Source organism: Phalacrocorax carbo, chromosome 1 (genome assembly GCF_963921805.1).
Source record: "Phalacrocorax carbo chromosome 1, bPhaCar2.1, whole genome shotgun sequence".
In the NCBI taxonomy this organism is placed as follows: domain Eukaryota; kingdom Metazoa; phylum Chordata; class Aves; order Suliformes; family Phalacrocoracidae; genus Phalacrocorax; species Phalacrocorax carbo.
In genome coordinates, this window is record NC_087513.1 from 154,437,190 (window position 1) to 154,457,066 (window position 19,877).

The 19,877-nt window shown below is 41.6% G+C and overlaps 1 protein-coding gene across 1 annotated transcript in view; it reads left to right on the forward strand.

The window, feature by feature from the left end:
* The first annotated feature begins 4,173 nt into the window (after positions 1–4,173).
* Positions 4,174–19,877, forward strand: part of LOC135312493 (unconventional myosin-XVI-like) — a 78,254-nt gene continuing 62,550 nt past the window's right edge. The window contains exons 1-3 of the mRNA XM_064446392.1: positions 4,174–4,312; positions 5,600–5,670; positions 9,478–9,621. Of these exons, the coding sequence (XP_064302462.1) occupies positions 4,174–4,312; positions 5,600–5,670; positions 9,478–9,621 (354 nt within the window). The remainder of the gene's footprint in view (positions 4,313–5,599; positions 5,671–9,477; positions 9,622–19,877) is intronic.

A 19,877-nucleotide genomic window follows, 5' to 3' on the forward strand; every position in this document is an offset into this window, starting at 1 on the left:
GAATAATTGTTGTCAACCAATGGGTAGAGCTTGCTTTGAAAGAAAGCATCAGCTATTGCACTAGTAATGACGTGGTAACAGTATTGCTACTGTAAATGTGTTTGTTAGGTAAAGAAGAAACTTAAAAGATCAATTAAGACACCAGCAATTGTACTTGGATTTTAAAACGTAATCTTAAACTTGTCATAGCAAAGGTATGAGATAAATATCTTTCTAAGACTGCATTAAGCCAAAATTTATGGCATCTCGCTTGGTTTCATTTGCTCTTCTGATTAAGAATAGCTTACCAGAGAGTGGCATCCATCTGTGCTCATGCGCAGCTGAGTTGTATAGCGGGTTCCTCCTAAGTACCTTTGGTACAAGCTGAAAGTACAGAGCAACTACTGAGGAATAAGAAAAGAACACTAAGGAGGCATGAAGGTGGCAAGAATTCTAAGCGGCGCATCTATACAGAGTTTAAGATGCCAGCGTTGGACCAATGGTCTGACTATGGAAGGTGTAAAGGGCACTTCCATAACTGGTGGAAGTGGAAGGGGTCGAATTGCACTATTTCTCTTCCTTCAGTATCACTTCTCTTGTCCAGTGGTTCAATTTCGTGGTCAGTTTATGCCCAGAGTGCTTTCAGTTGTTGCTGAAAGTGGTGGCTACCCCGTTCTCCCTCTTCCTACCCAGTGCCACCTTCCCAGATTGTCAGTCTAGCTGAAAACTAATCTTTGCCTCGAGCCAGCGAGAGGCAAGTGGCAGAAACATGCAGCCTGAGGCAGGAGGAGAATGGGATAATCCATTCCAGCAACAGCATGGTCTTAGCTAGGCTTCTGCAGTAAGTCATGTTTCTGCATGTAATGAACAAGTAAAGCCTTCCATCTAGAGTTATTCCTGCTAAACTAAAGAGAACAAAAATGGGTGCTAACAGGAGTAAAGTTTATACCAGCTTAGCTGCTGCTCCACAGAGGAGCGATTAATAGAAATGAACACTGGTACTCTATATCCAGGCCAGCAGGTGGCCAACAGTTAAGTTTTACATGTTAGGCACTAGTTTTTGTCCTTTCTGTTTCTACTAAAACCGGATTTGCTGTGAACACTCCTAAGTCTGCATTACCATCAGCAGCTGATCAGCGGTGAGTTACTGATACAGTCCTGGGCCCTCCAAACTTCAGATCTGTGCTCCTTTTGTCTGCAGCATATCAGGTCATAGATAGTTCTACATGCCAGAGCAGCCAGATGCTATTTGACATAGCACAGCATAAAAACTACTAATTGTCATATATACCAACATTCTTAATGCACCCCACAGCACAGTTATACAAAGCTAAACAAAGCTAAAACATGTTAGGAGATTGTCACCTTGCCATTAGCCCGTTGCTGTAACACCCAAACAAGTTAAAAGAAAGCACCAAGCAAGCCAAGCCCAGACCACGTAAGCCTTACAGCCCTCGTCCCACAAGCAAAGTTAGCACAAGACCCGGGGCTGGTTACAGGCACGGCAGTACTGCCCTTGCTGGATTAGAAGGCTGCCTAATATATTGTAATCTAGGCAATACAGTCAGTGAGTGTGGAAAGTTATTCAGCTCACCGGAATCTTTCAGTTAAAATTGTAACATCAGGCGTATGTAAAAAGCTACCTTATTATCTTTCTTTACTGCTGAGACTTTGCAACTTCAGTGCTTTATAAAACACCTTTATTAGATATGAAATGAGGTGTGAAATTCTGCTCTAAGTAGTTGATAATTCTGTGTGTCAAATCTAAAACATATCAGAGAATGGATGGACCTCTTTATGCCGACAAAGGAAAGGCTTGAGAGTGTCCCAAAAATTTTGCTCTCAGGTTTTTTTCAGTAAATGTCAGCTTCCTGCCTTAAAGCCTGTTTTCATTCTCATCATCTTTTCTGGAGACTTCTCTTCCATGACAGATGACAAATAAAGCAAGTTTTGAAGGCAAGTCTTGTGAAAACTTCCTTTAAAATTGCATTAATTAAGAGATGAAGAGCATTTCTGGACTATAGTTATCTATGACTTTCTGTCCTCATTAGGGCACTTCATCCCACCTTGCTAGCAGTAACTCGAGCAGTTCTATCAAAAGGAAAAAAGGAACAGAGGGTGAAGATTTTACCTACTGACAAGTAAAGTCTTAAGTGAATGACCTATGTGAGCCACGTAGTAGGGAGGGGGATTTGACTTTTGTGATCTTCTTTTCTTTATTTCTCAAGCAGGGGTGTTGGACAAGATGATCTCCAGAGGTCCCTTCCAATCCCTACCATTCTGTGATTCTGTGATTTTCTTTTTTATTGTGTTTTGCAGGGGGGATGAATTCAAGGAAAGGGGAATGGTTTTTACTTGTCTTTTACATTTATGTAAATTAAATGAAGCAAAACCTTTGGTGAGGAGAAATAGGTACCATGAAGGTATTAATAAACTCTGAATTTATGCAATGGTTTGGACTGATGTTTGAATTTCAAAGTTTAAAAAAAGAGCAAAAGATTAAATGGATTCGTATAACTATTATAAATATTTGTCCAATATACCAGTGTTTACTATGTGTGAAGTATTTAGTAATGGTGACACCAAGTCATTCACTTTAATTTTACAGGCTTGCAACCATTTAGAAAAATTTTCTTGCTTAGGCTGAATTTTACTAGGACACCTGGTCAAAAATCATTCAACAGATTCAGAAAACATTGCCTTGTTAAATTAACAATATTTGAAAAGAAAACTGTCCCCTTTCACATAGATCAACTGAATGTTCAAATGCTGTGAGGAGTTTAAATGTACAGTGAAAATGGAGTTGCAAGGTATTCTAGAGAGAAAGAAACACCTACAGAAAATGCGTGGTTAAGGAGGAGATGGTGTACATGAGTCTCTTGACAGATTCACAGAAGTTAGAAGAGCCTTGAGACAAATTTATGACCCTTCTGTAGGACAGACACTGGTGTGGAACAGATTTCTGGGGTACTCAGAACTTAAAATTTCTGTGCAGACCTTTGCACAACTCCATCCAGGAATCTCAACTAGGAATTAAAATGAGGATTTCCAGATGACGGAGGCAGAACCAGCTGTGTTCCTACACAGGAAACACTATTGGCAGTTATTCTCCTGGAAGCAAGCCTTTTAGAATCATAGAATCGTTTAGGTTGGCAAAGACCTTTAAGATCTTCGAGTCCAACCACTAACCTAGCACCATCACACCCACCACTAACCCATGTCCCTGTGTGCCAGATCTACACATCATTAAAATACCTCCAGGGGTGGTGACTCAACCACTTCCCTGGACAGGCTGGTCCAGTGCTTGACAACACTTTCCCAGAGCAAAACACTTCCCACTTTTCCATGCTGTGGGAAACAGTGAAGAAATTTTTCCTAATATCCAATCTAAACCTCCCCTGATGCAACTTGAGGCCATTTCCTCCCATCCTATCGCTCCATTACTTGGGAGATGAGACCAACACCCACCTTGCTACAACTCAAGGTGATTTGCTCCATAACCTTCCCCAGCACTGAGGTCAGACTGGCCTGTAGTTCTATGGATCCTCCTGGCCCTTCTTGAAGATGGGTGTCATATTTGCTAACTTCCAGTCAACTGGGATCTCCTAGCTAGCCAGGACTGCTGACAAAGGATTGAAAGTGGTTTGGTGAGCACTTCTGCCAGCTCCCTCAGTACCCTTGGGTAGATCCCATCTGGCTCTTAGACCGGTGTGTGTCTAAGTGGTGTAGCAGGTCACAAACCATTTCCCCTTGGATTATGGGGGCTTCATTCTGCTCCCAGTCCCGGTCTTCCAGCTCAGGGGGCTGGGTACCTGGAGAACAACTGGTCTTACTATTAAAGACTGAGACAAAGAAGTAATTAAGTACCTCAGCCTTTTCCTCATCCTTTGTCACTGTGTTTCCCTCCATACCTAATAAAGGCTGGACATTCTTCTTAGCACTCCTTTGTTTGCTAATGTATTTATAGAAGTATTTTTATTGTCTTTTATGGCCGTAGCAAGATGAATTAATAGCTGGGCTTTGACCCTTCTAATTTTCTCCCCACATAACCTCACAACATCCTTGTAGTCCTCCTGACTTACCTGCCCCTTCTTCCAAAGGCCATAAACTCTTCTTTTTTCTTCCCTCAGTTCCAGCCAGAGCATTCTGTTCAGCCAGGCCGGTCATCTTCCCCACTGGCTTGTTTTTTGGCACATGGGGCTGGCCTGCTCCTCTGTCTTTAAGACTTCCTCCTTGAAGAATGCCCAGCTTTCCTGGACTCCTTTGCCCTTCAGCACTGCCCCCCAAGGGACTCTGTCAACTGAGGCCAAAGTCTGCCGTCCGGAAGTCCAAGGTAGCAGCTCTGCTGACCCCCTTCGTTACTCCTCCGAGAATTGAAAACTCTATCATTTCCTGACCTCTATGCCCAAGACGGCCTCCAGCCACCACATCACCCACAAGTCCTTCCCTGTTCACAAACAACAGGTCCAGTGGGGCAGCTTCCCTAGTTGGCTCCCTCACCAGCTGTGTCAGGAAGTTATCTTCCACACACTCCAGGAACCTCCTGGACTGTTTCCTCTCTCCTGTCTTGTATTTCCAGCAGACATCTGGTAAGTTGAAGTTCCCCAAAGGAGAAGGGCTACCGACTGTGAGACTTCTCCCAGCTGCTTATATTTTGTCTGCCTCTTCATCCTGGTTGGGTGGTCTGTACCAGACTCCCACCATGATATCTGCCTTGTTGGCCTTCCCCCCGATTCTTACCCATAAACACTCAACCCCTTTGAAAGGCTTCTTCACACCAGTTTAGTGAAGAGAGGGTTGCAGTGCCCGTGTGGATTCCCCTGATGACGTCTGGCATTGTTCCTGTGCAATTCTGTTCCAGGAACAAACTCTGGTAGCATGAGTTAGTCAGTGCTTTGATTCCCAGTGAAAAGGTTATAAAGGCAATAAAGTCCATGGGGAAGAAGTGCTGAATTTTCACACTTGAGTGAGCACCAATATGGAGGGTTGTGGTTTTGCTCGCATTTATAAGCCTGTTTTCATTTCAAAGGGGTTTCATACATGTAACCGGGAGTGGAGTTTGACTCCAAACAGCATTTTAAGAATTATGCTGCGTCAGTGATCTGACAATGCACTGGAAAGGTTAAATTGGGTGCAGATGGTTTAGCTTTGGTGTCGTGATTAATTTCAAGTGATATAAGTTATGGACACTAGTTTCAATTATTTGCTGAAAAAGGCAACAAATCTCATGGGAACTCTACAAAGTAAAATAAAACCCGTTGACTCTGACTTTGCTCCTAAGTTGCTGAACTGATCAGGTGGCTGTACCTTGACACAGGGTCTCTCCTCCACCTCTCCCCCCCTCCTATGTACAGAACTGACATGCTCATCTGTCTGCTTGAGAAGTCCTTGATACTGTTCATATTTAACATCATTATCAAAGGTCCTTTGCTTCCAGGCTTAGTCATTAAAATACATGAGATGGGAAATGCTGACATGATAGTTTTGCAAATGTTGTCTGAGAGGTTTGCATAGATTATTAAATCTCTTAATGAAGATGATGAAGAATCAGCCTATTAACAGCTCCAAATTAGGTGTATTGCTGCATTCACTCTTGCTTGTCTTTTCTTTGCTCTTTCAGTGCTACGGCTCTTGAAGGATGGTGCCGACCCTCACACGCTTGTTTCCTCAGGAGGCTCCTTGCTCCATCTGGTAAGAGTGATTGAAGATTAGTGTTAGTGACCGTGGATAAATATGGTGGGATACTGAGTAGCAGAATGGGCATAATAACAAAAAGAAAGGCTTAGCAATAATTTTTATCTGCACTGCCCTCCGCAGTGGTTATGACTGCACCCAGCTATGCATGTGAAATAAATGGTCGTTTGCAAATTGCTTACGAAAGGATGGATCATGTCATAGGAATGGTAACTAACAAAGCAGAATGACATGTTTTATTTATAAATGATCGGTGCAGTAAGGAAGAACAAAGGAAATATTGCTTGGTTCTGAAGACAGAATTACATGGTTCAGAGATTCACAGGTCCTGTATGAAAAACACCATGATGGAACATTCTTCCTTTTGTTTTTGTGCACATCGTCTTGCACCAGTTTCCTACACGTGTATATTTAACACATTGTCTGTATTTAGTTTATCATATTTGCATAGCAATTTAGATTAAGTAACTGGAAGATAAAAGGAAAACTGTACACAATGACCGAAAGAGAAGCAAGGTGTAAGGGCACGTGGAGGAAAGACTGACAGGCAGACAGAAAGAAAATACATGCGGAGGTAGAATTCTGTCTTGGCTGAAGCCAATGGCAAAACTCATCATGAATTCCTAAGTCTTATGATCCTGTACTTTGGTCTGTGATGCTTCAGTTGCAGACATGCTTTCTATTTGATGTGAAACTGCCTTAAGACATTTGGATCCCACCTTGTTGCACAGTGCTGCTGAAATAAATGTGGCTTCACAAATACAAGGGCTTAACAGATCTAGTGAAGAGTCTGCTGGCAGAGTGGTTCGCTGTAGAACAGTTGGATTAAGTTTCTCATAGTTTGTACACAAAATAGAGTGATTTCCTGATGCAAAAAAAAGGATCCTGTAATATTACCGGACTCCAGCACACCTGCCACCATGCTCTTGCAAGAAGTAGCATTTCCCTTCTGTAATTAATCAGTGTTTTCCATCTTCTGTGGCCATGCTGCTTACCAAGGACTTTGGGAAATGAAGTACTAGTTTTACCACTATAATTCTATGTAAGCTGTTTTCTCAAAAGGGGAGTCTGATCAGTGTTTATTCTTTCCAGTTGTAGGGTAAATGTTTTTATTCCAGAATGAATAAAAAATATATTTATCTTCATATTTTACTTAAAATCTGATTCATTATATAAATCCTTTATTTATTTTTCATTTCTGTTAACTTCCAAAATGTGATATAGTTCTAAATAAAACCAAATCTGACAATTCATACAGATTATTTTGGTATCTCTGTAGAGAGTACCCCAATATGGTTGAATCTCAGGGAAGCCATGGGAGCTCCAAAGGCATTTGCTGAACTCCCAATAGATTCTGTGATGGGAGAAGTACCAAAAAAGAGAGTATTTGCCTGAGTTGCCCGCTCAGTGGGAAGCACGTTGTGTCCTACCAGTTCACGCAGGCAGTCACCCAACCTGCCCTAGTAACAAAGTATATGAGCGCCAGTTTTCTCCTGCAACTTTCACTAAGATTGCCCAATTGCTTTACAAAATCCATGGACCGAGAGTCAAGAAGGAGGAGCAACTAAATTGCTGCTACAAATCTAGGCTATTTCAAACTGGTAACTAATCACAAAAGGTCCTGTGTCTATCATTAATACACAAAATGGCTCAGTGGCATCTCTCATTTGTTTTGTATAGAAGCTTCTAGAAAATTTTATGCTTAACAGTCCCTTAAGAATGTGATTGGTATAAGAATATGTTGATCTGTATTATAAAAGGCCTTATCTCTGATTTGTTAAAATTTGAACACTGAACAACTCAACGTAAGTTATACTACTGATACAAGGAATGATGCCAATGCAACAAAAAAACAACTTCTGCCTGTTTCTAGAGTTGTCAGATAAGTTACAAGGTAAAAGAAATACATCATAACTTAACTTCTCTTCTGTAATTTAATGGTCAGTATGTTTGTAAATCATTTAAAGCAGGATTGCTGTTTAGCCACTGCTGTGGATTAGCCCCAGCCAGCAACCAAGCCCCACACAGCTGCTCTCTCACTCCCCCCTGGTGGGAAGGGGAAGAGAATCAGAAGGGTAGAAGTAAAAAAATGCATGGGTTGAGATAAAGACAGTTTAATAGGTAAAGCAAAACACTAATAGCAATAATAATAATAAAAATAATAATATAATGAAAAGGAAAAGCAAAAACTGCACATGCAAGCAAATCAAAACAAGGAATTCACTCACTGCTTCCCATGGGCAGGCAGGTGTTCAGCCATCTCCAGGAAAGCAGGGCTCCATCACACATAACAATTACTTGGAAGGACAAATGTCCAAACGTCCCCCTCCTTCCTTCTTCTTCCCCTACCTTCATATGCTGAGCATGACATCGTGTGATATGGAATATCACTTTGGCCAGGTTGGGGCAGCTGCCTTGGCTGTGCCCCCTCCCCTCCCAGCTTCTTGTGTCCCTGGGAGAGCAAGAGAAGCTGAAAAAGTCCTTGACTACTATAGGCATTATTTAGGGACACTTAACTGCTACTTAACAACTAAAACATCAATGTGCCATCAACACTATTCTTTTACCAAATACAAAACACAGCACTGACCAGCTACAGTGAAGAAAATTAACTCTATCCCAGCCAAAACCAGCACAGCTGCATAAAGTTTAATTTTCATCCTCCAAGCTATGAGTATTTCTGATCGCAGTAGTACATGCAGCTCCTACACTCCGCTGTGTCTTGACTTCACAGTGGAATCCAGTTAAGCACTTTTCCTTCTTCTCCTTTTCCTCCAGTGTCCTGGCTTCCACACCAAATTAATGCAGATCAGCAAACTGGATGCTGTGGTGTAGTTCCACATGTGATACAGACATAACAACATAATTATTTAACCCCCACTTGCAAATTATCTGCAGGTTTCCCTATATTTGTACTCTCAGTCAATCTATGTGCTTGTTGGGACAGGGAAATGCTGCACAGCTCTAAGTATTGGAAGAGGCATAGACATTAAGGATTGTATTCAAAGCATCTAAGTATCTAATACAGAAAATCAGTCTCCCTGTAGCCTCTCTCCAGTGGGGAAAAAGAGAGGATGCTTCTCCAGAGAGTTACTCAGACTGTGTGTCAGGCCAGAGTTAGGATCTTAATTTAGATTCCCTGAGTGTCTTTCAACGTATTATCCATAAGCACAGCCATAAAACGTCATAGATGTGACAGGGTAAGCTCAAAACAACGGCAAAGCCAGTTTCTCCTTCTCTGCCACAAGCAGTGACCTCCATCATCAAAACAAAACAAAACAAACACCCACACACATGCAACCCCATCCTCCTGTCCTCAGCACACCCTCAGTGTGCAGAGTGTGCATCTGCCAGAGACACTCGATGGGAATCAGTATAGTCAGGGGACTGGAAACAGGAGTGGGCGTGGAGAGGCGTGTGTTATTGCTCCGAACCGCATGGAAGGCGGCAGTTCTTGTACGTGTGGATGTGCGTATGCTTAGAAGCCACTGCTCATGATGTGATGCCTGTGCGCTGATTTGGAATGACAATATTGACAGAAAGGAAGCCTCATCATTACTGTAGATTTCAGCAGATTTCATACGGTGCTTTTTCACAGGGATTAAGGGATTCGGTGAATCGTGCACACGGGACTTGTAGTCTCCACAAAACTATTTCTGTAGATGCATCATCTGTTGCCCCCTATGAACACTATAGTGTGTCATCTGCTCAATTTAAATGTTAAATGGAGCAAAAATTGTATGCAATAAATTCAGTTGTACGTTGAGTAAAACACCATCCCTAATCTGCTCTTCTTTCTTCTAGTGTGCCCGCTACGATAACGCATTTGCTGCGGAAATTCTAATTGACAGAGGAGTAAATGTAAATCATCAAGATGAGGATTTTTGGACATCAATGCATGTAGCCTGTGCATGTGATAATCCTGATATTGTCCTGCTACTACTACTAGTAAGTAAAGCAATCCAATGCATTGTGTGCTTGAAAAGGAAACAGAATGTAACACCATAAGGTCTGAAACTGTAGTATGAATGCGATATATTGCTACTAATCATATCAGTGAAAGCATATGTTGTGTCTGTTTGTTTCTGGACATTGTTTTGGTGCTCAGGATTTTTAGAAGGTGTATAAAGAAGCATTTTTAGTCCTCCAACGAGAATATAGTATAAACATCAATGTCAAGTCTCTCCCATCTCTCCCCTGTGGTCAGGAGCTTATACCTCTGGTAAACACTCAGTCCCAAATGGGAGATTCAGGTAATTTCTTTTCTTTTATCCTTGTCACTTTCTGTTAAGGATAGAGTTCACAATCTTATGAAGAACTCCTTCTTAAAAGCAAGTACTCACTCAGTTACACTCAGTATTCATAAATAAGCATTAGTGGGCATGGCCAAAACAAAGCCAGTTTAATATTTATCTAAACAACTTTGACTTTTTGAAGCAGTGTTTTACCCAATATAGTAATGGATATGGCATTCAGCCTTTGCAGAGAACAGCTTTGTTCATGGTGTGCTTCCATTCCTAGGATCACAGCCTCTAGTTTCACACCAGGATATTAATGCAGCTCTTTCTCCCAGGTCATCTTATATTGCTCTTTCAAACAGCAGTGCAGAGATGGTTCACTGTCTGACTTAGGGTTTTCTAATCTATTTGTATGATTTTAAAATTCGTATGATCTTACTAGGTCGTTGCAAGTAGATCAGCATTTTTAGTGTACTTACAATGGTATTCCAATGTTACAGGCACAACGAAGGGGAAAATATTTTCAAAGACTGTATACTCTAGGTGTGCCTGCTCAAGCAGGGGGGCTGGACAAAATGATCTCCAGAGGTCCCTTCCAACCCCTACCATGCTGTGATTCTGTGATAGTTGATGATAGCTTTCATGAAATCACTTTAGGAGATTGTCTAGTCGAATGCTCCTGCTGAGAGCAGAGCCAGCCACAGCAGCTTGCCCAGGACCATATCTCCAAGGATGGAAAACCCACAAACTCACTGGGCAACCTGCACAGAAAGAAAAAGGCTTTTGTTAGGTTTAAAGAGCATTTCCTGTGTTTCATTTTGTGCCCATTGTCTTTTGTCCTTTCACTGAGCCCCGCTGAGAAGAGTCTGGCTCCATCTTCTTTACTCGCCTCATCAGGTGTTTACACATATTGGTAAGACCCACCTGAGCCGTCTCTTCTCAAGGCTGAAGAGTCCCAGCTACCGCAGCCTCTCCAGAGGCTTGTACGACAGGCACTTCAGTCCCTTCATCAGCCCCTTTGCAGGACTCACTCCAGTATGTCTGTGCCTTCCTTTTACTGGGGAGCCTGCAACTGGTGCCTCACCAGTGTTGGGCTCTCACCAGTGCCTAGACCTGCTGGTGATGCAGTCCAAGAAATCTGTGGCCCTCCTTGCAGCAAGGGCACAGTGTTGGCTCATGCTCAACCTGTTGCCCTCCAGGTCCTAGTCCCAGAAGTGTTTTGTGTGGGAAGCTGTCTAGCTAGACAGTAGGAATTACTAAAGAAAAGAGTATAGCCTAAATTTTGTCCTTGAAAATAATTAGCTAAGATCATCTTGTAGGGAAATATCTGTCTCTGCTTGAAGGTCATATCTGGGAACACTGTTCTGGATCCGTATACCTGCACTAGGGCAGTGATGGGAAGCGTGGCTTTTAAACAGTGTGATGCTGATTAGAGCCCTCTTGGGCTTTCAAGGACTTGAGTCCAAATGTCTCCTCCTCTAGAGAAAAGTCAGATCAATGTCTGCTTTCTCCCAGAAGATTATTTCACTAGCCTCTTAGGTAGATTTCATAGTGTAGTTGTTTTCTAAGGAATGTTTTGGTGCTTAATTGCTAATGCTGAAGCATAATCAGCAGGTGAAGTACCACCCACATAGATTAATGTGATAGTTCACACCTTAGAGCTATTGGGTCAGGCTTTCTAGGTCACATGTGAGCCCTTTCTGAAATACACAGATGTTCTCCTGTCTAGCATATATGCTTCATTTTATAAAAAAACAGGGTAAAAATATCCTCTACTAAATTAGAAAATAAATGAAAAATAGAATTTTTTGTTCAGTTTAGAATTAGTGATACCTTCCTTCCCTTCATCTCAGTTCTGAGTTCCTAAGTTTCAACCTGTATTTGAAATCAGAACAGGTAACGCCTGAAGGTTTTCCTGTATAGGCTCTAGTTGCAGCACACCAAATTAGAAAGAAATTCTGGAGAGATTCTTGCCCAGAAATGTTGTGTTCCTCATAAACATGTGTTGCTTTGGAGCTTTTGAATTGCCATGGCAACTTCAATGAAGCAAAGAGTTTTTTGGTTGTTGCTTTGTGTTTGGGTTGTTTTTTTTTTAATAACCTAAGGCTCACTGTGTTTGGAGTCTCATACCTCAAAGCCATTGCGTTGAGTTTTACTTTGTGGAATATATGAGTGCGTTGCATTCAGTTAGAGTGGCACTACAAGCAAATAATCTTCAGAACTAGAGGGGATAATCTTCTGATTTTCTTCAGCATAGTGAGTGATAGTAACATGAGCTTGAGTTACTGACTATGCTAACTATAATATAATGCCATGTATGTGAAAGTTCTGTGGCTACTCTCTGGCCTTCTGCAAATGGCTTCACCATTCACTTTGTTTGGAACCTGGAATTACTTTTACTCTATCCTGATGTTGCTTCTTCCAATCTGTAACTTTACTTTTAACCTTGATCTGTAGAAGATCTTCTCTGCCAATCTCTCAGGATTCTGATGGCCCCTGAGGCTACACCCGCTCTAGAAACCCAGAAGGAGGTGTCCAGGAATCTTCCTGGGTGCTGGACCACAATCGTCTGTACTAGGAAACTGTTGGAATGTCCTCTGGCATGACTTTGGCTTGTGCCATCTAGGTTCCTTCCAGACATTTGCCCGGCATGGTTTTGAAGCTGGAAAGTCCCCGGGACCAGTTTGTGTCCAGCTGTCACATCATAGAGGCTAAGAGGCTTTACTGGACTAAGCAAGGTCTCTTTGGTGCCAGCTGGCTTCAGTGCCTAGAGTTTTCCCAGGTCCACCTGATTTAATAGCAGAGACACAGCCTTGGCCCTGCTTGGAATGTCCATTTTCTCAGCTTTTCTATTACAAGCATAATTAGGTGCAGTACATGTACAAGGCAACATGTATAAATCTGATTTTCTGTTCTTTGTGCTTAAAATAGCATTGCTTACCTGACCGCAGTTGTCAGATACGTTTGGTAGGAGTATCCCATTCTAAACATTGTCACTACTCTTGGCAAATAAAGGATAAAATTTCGAGAAGGTAAAATTTTGTCTCTTGTATGACCTTGGTCTGTTCCATGTATATACTTTGGAAGCCTGTGTATCCCTTGGGTTCTGTGTGTACTCCTAAACTGATAAACAAATCAGAACAGAGATGCTCATCTCTAAAAACTCTCGTATTGTGGGAAATTCTTGTAATGTGGGCAACTTTCAGAACTGCTGAATCCTGTTAATAGGAACAGTTCTAGAGGGCACTAAAATTTCTCCTGCCTGCTTTTGCAAGAAGCCCAATCAAATAAAGATGCATTAGATATTTCTACCCAGGGTTCTATCTAAAATTATTTTTGACTCCCTGTCATTTGAATATTGTTTGACTTAGTCCCTGTTGTCGTGGTTCAGCCTCAGCTGGCAACTGAACACCACGCAGCTGCTCGCTCAGTCCCCCCCCACCCCTGTGGGATGGGGAAGAGAATTGGATGAGCAAAAGAACTTGTGGGTTGAGATAAACACAGTTTAATGATTACAATAAAATAATAATAATAATAATAATGATTATGATAATAATGACAATAATGTTAATATAATAAAATGGAAAAGGAAGGGAAAGGGAAAACAGTAAAAAAAAACCACGGAAACACAAATGATACAACCGCTCACCACCCGCCGACCAATGCTGCCTGTCCCCGAGCCGTGATTGCTTCCTTCCTCCCCCAGCCAGCTCCTCCCAGTTAACGTACTGGGCATGACGTTACATGATATGGAATATCCCTTTGGCCAGTTTGAATCCACTCTCTTAGCTGTGCCCACTCCCCTCCCGGCTTCTTGTGCACCCAGCAGAGCATGGGAAGCTGGAAAAGTCCTTGACTAGTACAAGCACTACCCAGCAACAGCCCAAAACCTCTGTGTGTTATCTCAACGTTTTATTTTCCATGCTAAGTTCAAAGCACAGCACTATACCAGCTACAGTGAAGAAAATTAACTCTATCCCAGCTAAAACCATGACACCTGTTTATTACAAGCTGTCTTCTTCTGAAGGTTCTAATTATCTTCTGATAACTAGGGTTAAATAGGTCATCTGATAATATTAAATTTTCAGTAAGCAGGGGTATGTCCATATGGATTTTTGCAGGTGGTGTTTGAATTGTCTATATTATTTGCAATAACTTCTAATAATTTTTCCCACCATTTAGGCAATCAGCACATTTTAAGGGAGAATTTCCTTGACTATATAAATAACAACTTTCTGCTTTTCCTTCTGGAGTGGAAATAATAAATAGAGTATTGTAGCAGAAAAAAAGGAAATATTTTATATTTCCTATATACACCTATAGGAAACACACATCCCCTGACCTCCAGTTGCTGGCAGAAGATACCTGGATTTTGATTTTGGAAAGAATTTGGTATTGAGGGGGAGACTTATAACACACACCAGTGCTAGTAACCAGCAGATCTGTATAACTTGGAGTCCTTAGCATCAGAGCATTTCCAGAAAATAAAAATTCCTGGAGGTAAAGAGTTAGACCTGTTGGGAAAAATAACACCCCTGGTTTTGGCTGGAGCAGGTAAGGACAAATCTGCCAAGAGGTGGACTGCATGCACAAAGATGGGGAATTTTGGACCAGCTCCACTCCAATTCTCTTGATTCCCAGGGAAAGAGGATGAAGGAATGAGAAGTTAATGAAAATCAACATCTAGCATTAGATCTTCAGTAAACATAGATTTGTGCTATGAAGAAGATGGTCTGGGAAAGTTCTACCACTTTGGCAGTGGGATATTTGTAGAAGGTGAGATTTATTCTTTACTCCAGGTGGCCTCTGCTGCAATCAGTGACACAGTTACCCTCTGGGTCGCTCTCACGGAGCAGCTAGGGAATGCGAGGAAATCTGTTGGCTGAACAAGAGAAGTGAAAATCTGCCTTGTAGTCAAGAACTTGGCAACAACAAGACAACAGCCTAGTTATTAAGAGAGAAACTATGGGCCTGGGAGTTACTGGGGTTTCTTTAGGATTGCTCCTACAATGCAATTTTATTTAGAGTTTTCAGTGTTAACCTTGGGAGGAAAAATTCTTAGGAGTACGATAATGCAATACGCTGATGACAAAGCTGCGACGCCTTGTCAATTTGGGTGAGGATTAGAACGTCATGCAGGAAGAATAGGGCATCTTTGAAGACTTCAGCAAAATGACTGCGTTGAAATGTAGGTGTACAAAATACAGGGTCAGGTTCTGAGTAATGAGTAACAGGCATTTCTGTGATACACTTGAGAATAATCAGTTGGCAGTAAGGGAGAAGACCTTAGTGCTTCACAGAATGGTAGGGTTTGGAAGGGACCTCTGGAGATCATCTTGTCCAACCCCCCTGCTTGAGCAGGCACACCTAGACCAGGGGGCACAGGAACGTGTCCAGATGGGGTTTGAATGTCTCCAGGGAAGGAGACTCCACAACCTCCCTGGGCAGCCTGTGCCCCTGCTCTGGCACCCTCACAGGAGAGACCTTTTTTCTCATATTGAGGTGGAACTTCCTGTGTTCCAACTTGTGCCCGTTGCCCCTTGTCCTGTCTTTGGGCACCACTGAAAAGAGCCTAGTCCCATCGTTCTGACACCCACCCTTTAGATATTTATAGGTATTGATGAAATCCACCCCTCATTCTCCTCTTCTCCAGGCTGAACAAACCCAGGCCTCTCAGTCTTTGTCTCAGCCTCCCAGCCAAAAAAGATTCATGTCACCTGTAAAAACTCGCTTATCTGTGCACTGAAAAAGCTTTGAAACAAAATTTCCTAACCTGTTTTTAAAACTGTTCCAAATAAAGCATTTCAGTGGGTTTTGCACCCATTTGTTAAAAATAAAATGCAGCGCCTTCTCATTAGTTTGCAAGAGCAAGCGGTTGACATCAGGGAAGATGGGAATTTCCTAGCCAAATTTCAGTAAAAACCTTTGCTTAATTGGTAGGTGGGGTGAAAAATCAGTATTGTGATTTAGTAAGTGCCACCAGCAATGCACTTCTTGTTTTTGGATCTATATACCATTGTGAGCTATCTTTTCCAGCTATGACAGACATGAAAACCAAGTATTGAAGTAAATTGAACTTAGAACCAGACCTTTGAATCACTGTGTCATAAAGTGTTAAGCCAATAATTTAAAAAATAATGGAGCATATTCAGTCACATTGTTCTCATTAAAAATATTAGTGTTAATAAAAACAGAGCAAAAAAGGTTTTTGTACAGTTGATAAATAAAATTAATATTATTTTAAAATATTCTTTCTTTCATCTTTATCTCACCCTTTTTAATTTCTATTTTTGTGCATGTTTTATACCGTACATAATGTATTAGTACAGTAGTACATGTATATGATTTATAAACAAATATACAGGTATCGGGGGGGTGTGCTCAAAAATTTTTACTGAAGGTGTGTGCAATAAGAACAGGATGGAGGTCCCTGGTCTAGTGATTAGAACAGTAGCCTGGGATATGAAAAACCTATCTTAGTATTGTGTAATGTCTGTCTGTCCTAACTGGGACACTTCTCTCAACCTAGCATGAAGGTCAGCCAGCTGTCAGTCTGCTAGAAAATGTGTATTGCTGTCTCTCTTGAAGCCGGGGAAAGGGAAGTCTACAAGGAAAGATGTGGCTTTGGCAGCTTAGTGAGTTGAACGGCTTGTTTGCAATGATTTTCAGTGTGCCCTTGGTGTTAGGTCTGGTGGAGCACGACATACGTGTACGCTGTATTTCCTCTTACAGGAACATTTACCTACCCAGATCTGTGTCACACCCCACACCCCCAGCAGTAAGGAAAGGTTGCCTTTGCCTTTTTCTTTAGGCAATCCTGAAAACTATGACATGTTCAACACAGGTGAGACCCCTTCAGTTCCTTCTTTCTCTTGCCTTCTTTGCACAATTAATCATGTTACTCACAACAGCCATAATAAGCCCCAAACGTACATCTTGTCTTTTGAGATCTCTCACTGTCACCCTTTTCTTGAGGCTACAAACAATGAGTATCTCACAGAAAATGACTGAACCTTGCAGCATCTCCAAATTTCTAGTACAAGAGAACTATGGCAAGGATGGGAGATGTGATTGCCAGGCTTTGCAGGAATCTTGTCAGCTGCTGTCTTCTGGAAAAAAAAAAAAAAACAACACACAAAAACCAAACAGGAGAGCGGGATATTCTTTCATGTAAGTTGACACCATGTTATTTATTTGGTAGAGCTGCAATGCCCAAGAAAGCCCCCAAACCAACACCCTCCCCCCTCAATCTTACATGGCTTTTTGTGTGTTTTCATTTGGGAAACACTGGAATGAAATATCACTCTGGCCTAGTTTGCAATGCATAATTTAGAAGGGCTTGGGAGCACGAACCTATGAAAAAAGAACCATCAAATGAATCTTCATGAATTCTTGAATTTCTGAGTGAGCTAATGCAGCACTGATACACTTTATCAAGAATTCAAGGGCAACTTGTCTTGATATGCCACCACAAAGATGGATGTGTAAAGTCATTGAAAAGAAAACTGCTGCCGGAAAAACCGGCTTACATACTGAAAGCAGATGGTTTAGGTAAATTATAGCAGTGCAGGATTAGCGGAGGAAACAACTGAGGTGACGTGAGGGTCAGTAGAAGGCTCCTGTTTGCACACGCTTCTGAAGACTTTTCAATTAGAATAGGAAAGGTGGAGAAAACATTGATTTCCCAATCTAGAATAATTAGTGTAGACTGTGTGTGAAAAAGTAAGTAATCCAGTTCAGTGCAGAACAAGGTAAGATAATGAGACCGGGGCACATAATGAAGTGTAGGAGGTAGACGTGAACTGAAAAATAGGGGGAAGTTGGATGTAGGTTTTTTTGTGTTGTTTTTGATAATGAGCTTGAGCAAGACGTGGCTGCTGTCTGCAAGGACGAAAGGCTAAAAGGATGTTGGAAAACATGTATAAAGTCTGGAATATGAAAGCACAGGGAAAAGTGGCTTTTTATATGATTTCTGACTAGCAGCTGCATCTCCAGCTACGTACAAATCAAGGTTTATCAATTTAGACTTGCCCTCATTTCAAATGACTGTCATTAGAAGCTATATTTCAAACTTTTAAAACACAGTAAATAACATTTTTCCCAAATGTTAAAAGATGGCAAGTGTTTGTTGAATTAAAATAAGTACTGCAAGATCACTGATATTGCATTTCTTGAGAAGAAGGTGTAGGGGAATAGACAGGGATCGGCGACCGGAAGATTACGGGATGTGACGGAAAGATAGACTCCTCCCCATAGGAGTGGCAGGAACAGGAAGCGCAAGAGCTATATAAGCGTGTGACGCAGCTAAATAAACGGACATTTTGTATCCATCATATTGGTGTCTGTGCATCACTGTCCCCAGGGTGGGTAGAGCCCTGTGTCCCGGAGATATGCGGCCCAAGATAAGTTCTCCCACAGAAGCGTACCGCTACAGAAGGATGCTCATTAAAATTATGAGAGTATTGGAAGTTGGGAAAATGTATTTTTTGGAATGAAGACCAGAGAACGATAAGGGAGTCATTATAGACAAATGTTGCTGGGCAAGATGATAGGAAGGTGATAGGTGCCTATCACCTCATTATTTACTAAATAGCACTATATGAATGCCAGTAAAAAAATCTGATAAAACGCATAGATACGTTATTGATTTCTTTCAATTTTGTACAAAAGCCTGACACTTTTCCAATATATGCATTAATGGATTGAGAGTGTTTTATGCAAATAAACCTGGAATCTTATGTGTGATTAATATATAAACGTCAGCTGTGGTTTATGTGTGTACTGGTAGGAGTTATAAGTGTATGTTTTCCTTTTCACGTAATTGATGAGAAAATTTGGCACAGGGTGTGTATTTCCCTCATATTTGTTTTAGGATACTGCAGTCCCGCGCAGCAAGTTGCTACTTTTTGTGTCTGGAAGGTTTGGAAATCTGCTGCGCTTCATCCGTTACCCAAGCGCAGGAAAGTGACAGGATAATCTGCTTGTCCGGCAAGTTCTCTCGTTACACGCTGGTGTTCTGAGAAGCCAGTTCCTCTGTATTAAGGTGACTGGTGTACTACACTTGCTAAATGCATTTGGTGTTTCACACAATGACTTGTTTGTAGAGTGTGTAGATTTAATTAGTAACCAGCAGGGCGGTGTCACCCTGAGCGCAGATTAAGCTGCTCTCCAGTCCCTTCCCCCTACGCTGGGAATAGGTTGATGTTATCAACCAAAACAATGAGTCTGTCTCATAACCGAAATGCAAATTAACTGAGTTAAATTAGCAGTTTTGTACTCTTAGCTCCTTGCGTGAAATGAATGCATTTATCTTTGCAGAAACTGTACACTGTACACAGCTATCAGTTATTATCTACTGTTTAATCCCTCGCTTTTTATACCAGAGACATGTAGTACAGAGTTTTATTTTTACGATGCATGTGTATGCATTAATGTAGACTTTGACTTTTTCTCTGCATTAGTGAAATGGTAATATCTAATGTCATTCCTGAAGTAGTGCTGTTTATTTCCATGGGCCATTTGAAGCTTATTTAATTTACACACATATATATATTTGTGAGCGTGTATGTATCTCAGGATGGACTGGAGAAAGAAAATCAGAACATTCAGCATCTGTATTTTCCAAGTTGCATAAATACCGTCACAGATATGAGAGTGTGCATAGACGGGAACAAAAGACTAGTGTCCCACACGGAGGGAGTGAGGAGAAGACCATGAGGCGAAACAGGGTTTTCATTTTTTCCCTTAGTTAGGTTTTCCACCATTTATGTTGTTTCAGTTGAGCCTGGAAGCTCCCAGCTCCTCAAAATCATCTTCCAGTCTGTACTGAGCCATCAAAGTCAGCTTCCTTTCTGTGCTGCTCCACGTGGTTGTTTTGTTTGTTTTGCCTTCAACAGTGGTGGGTTGGGGTCGGAAACCCTTTGAGTGAAGCTGCGAGGCAGGACTTTCCCCAGCTGTTTTGTTTGG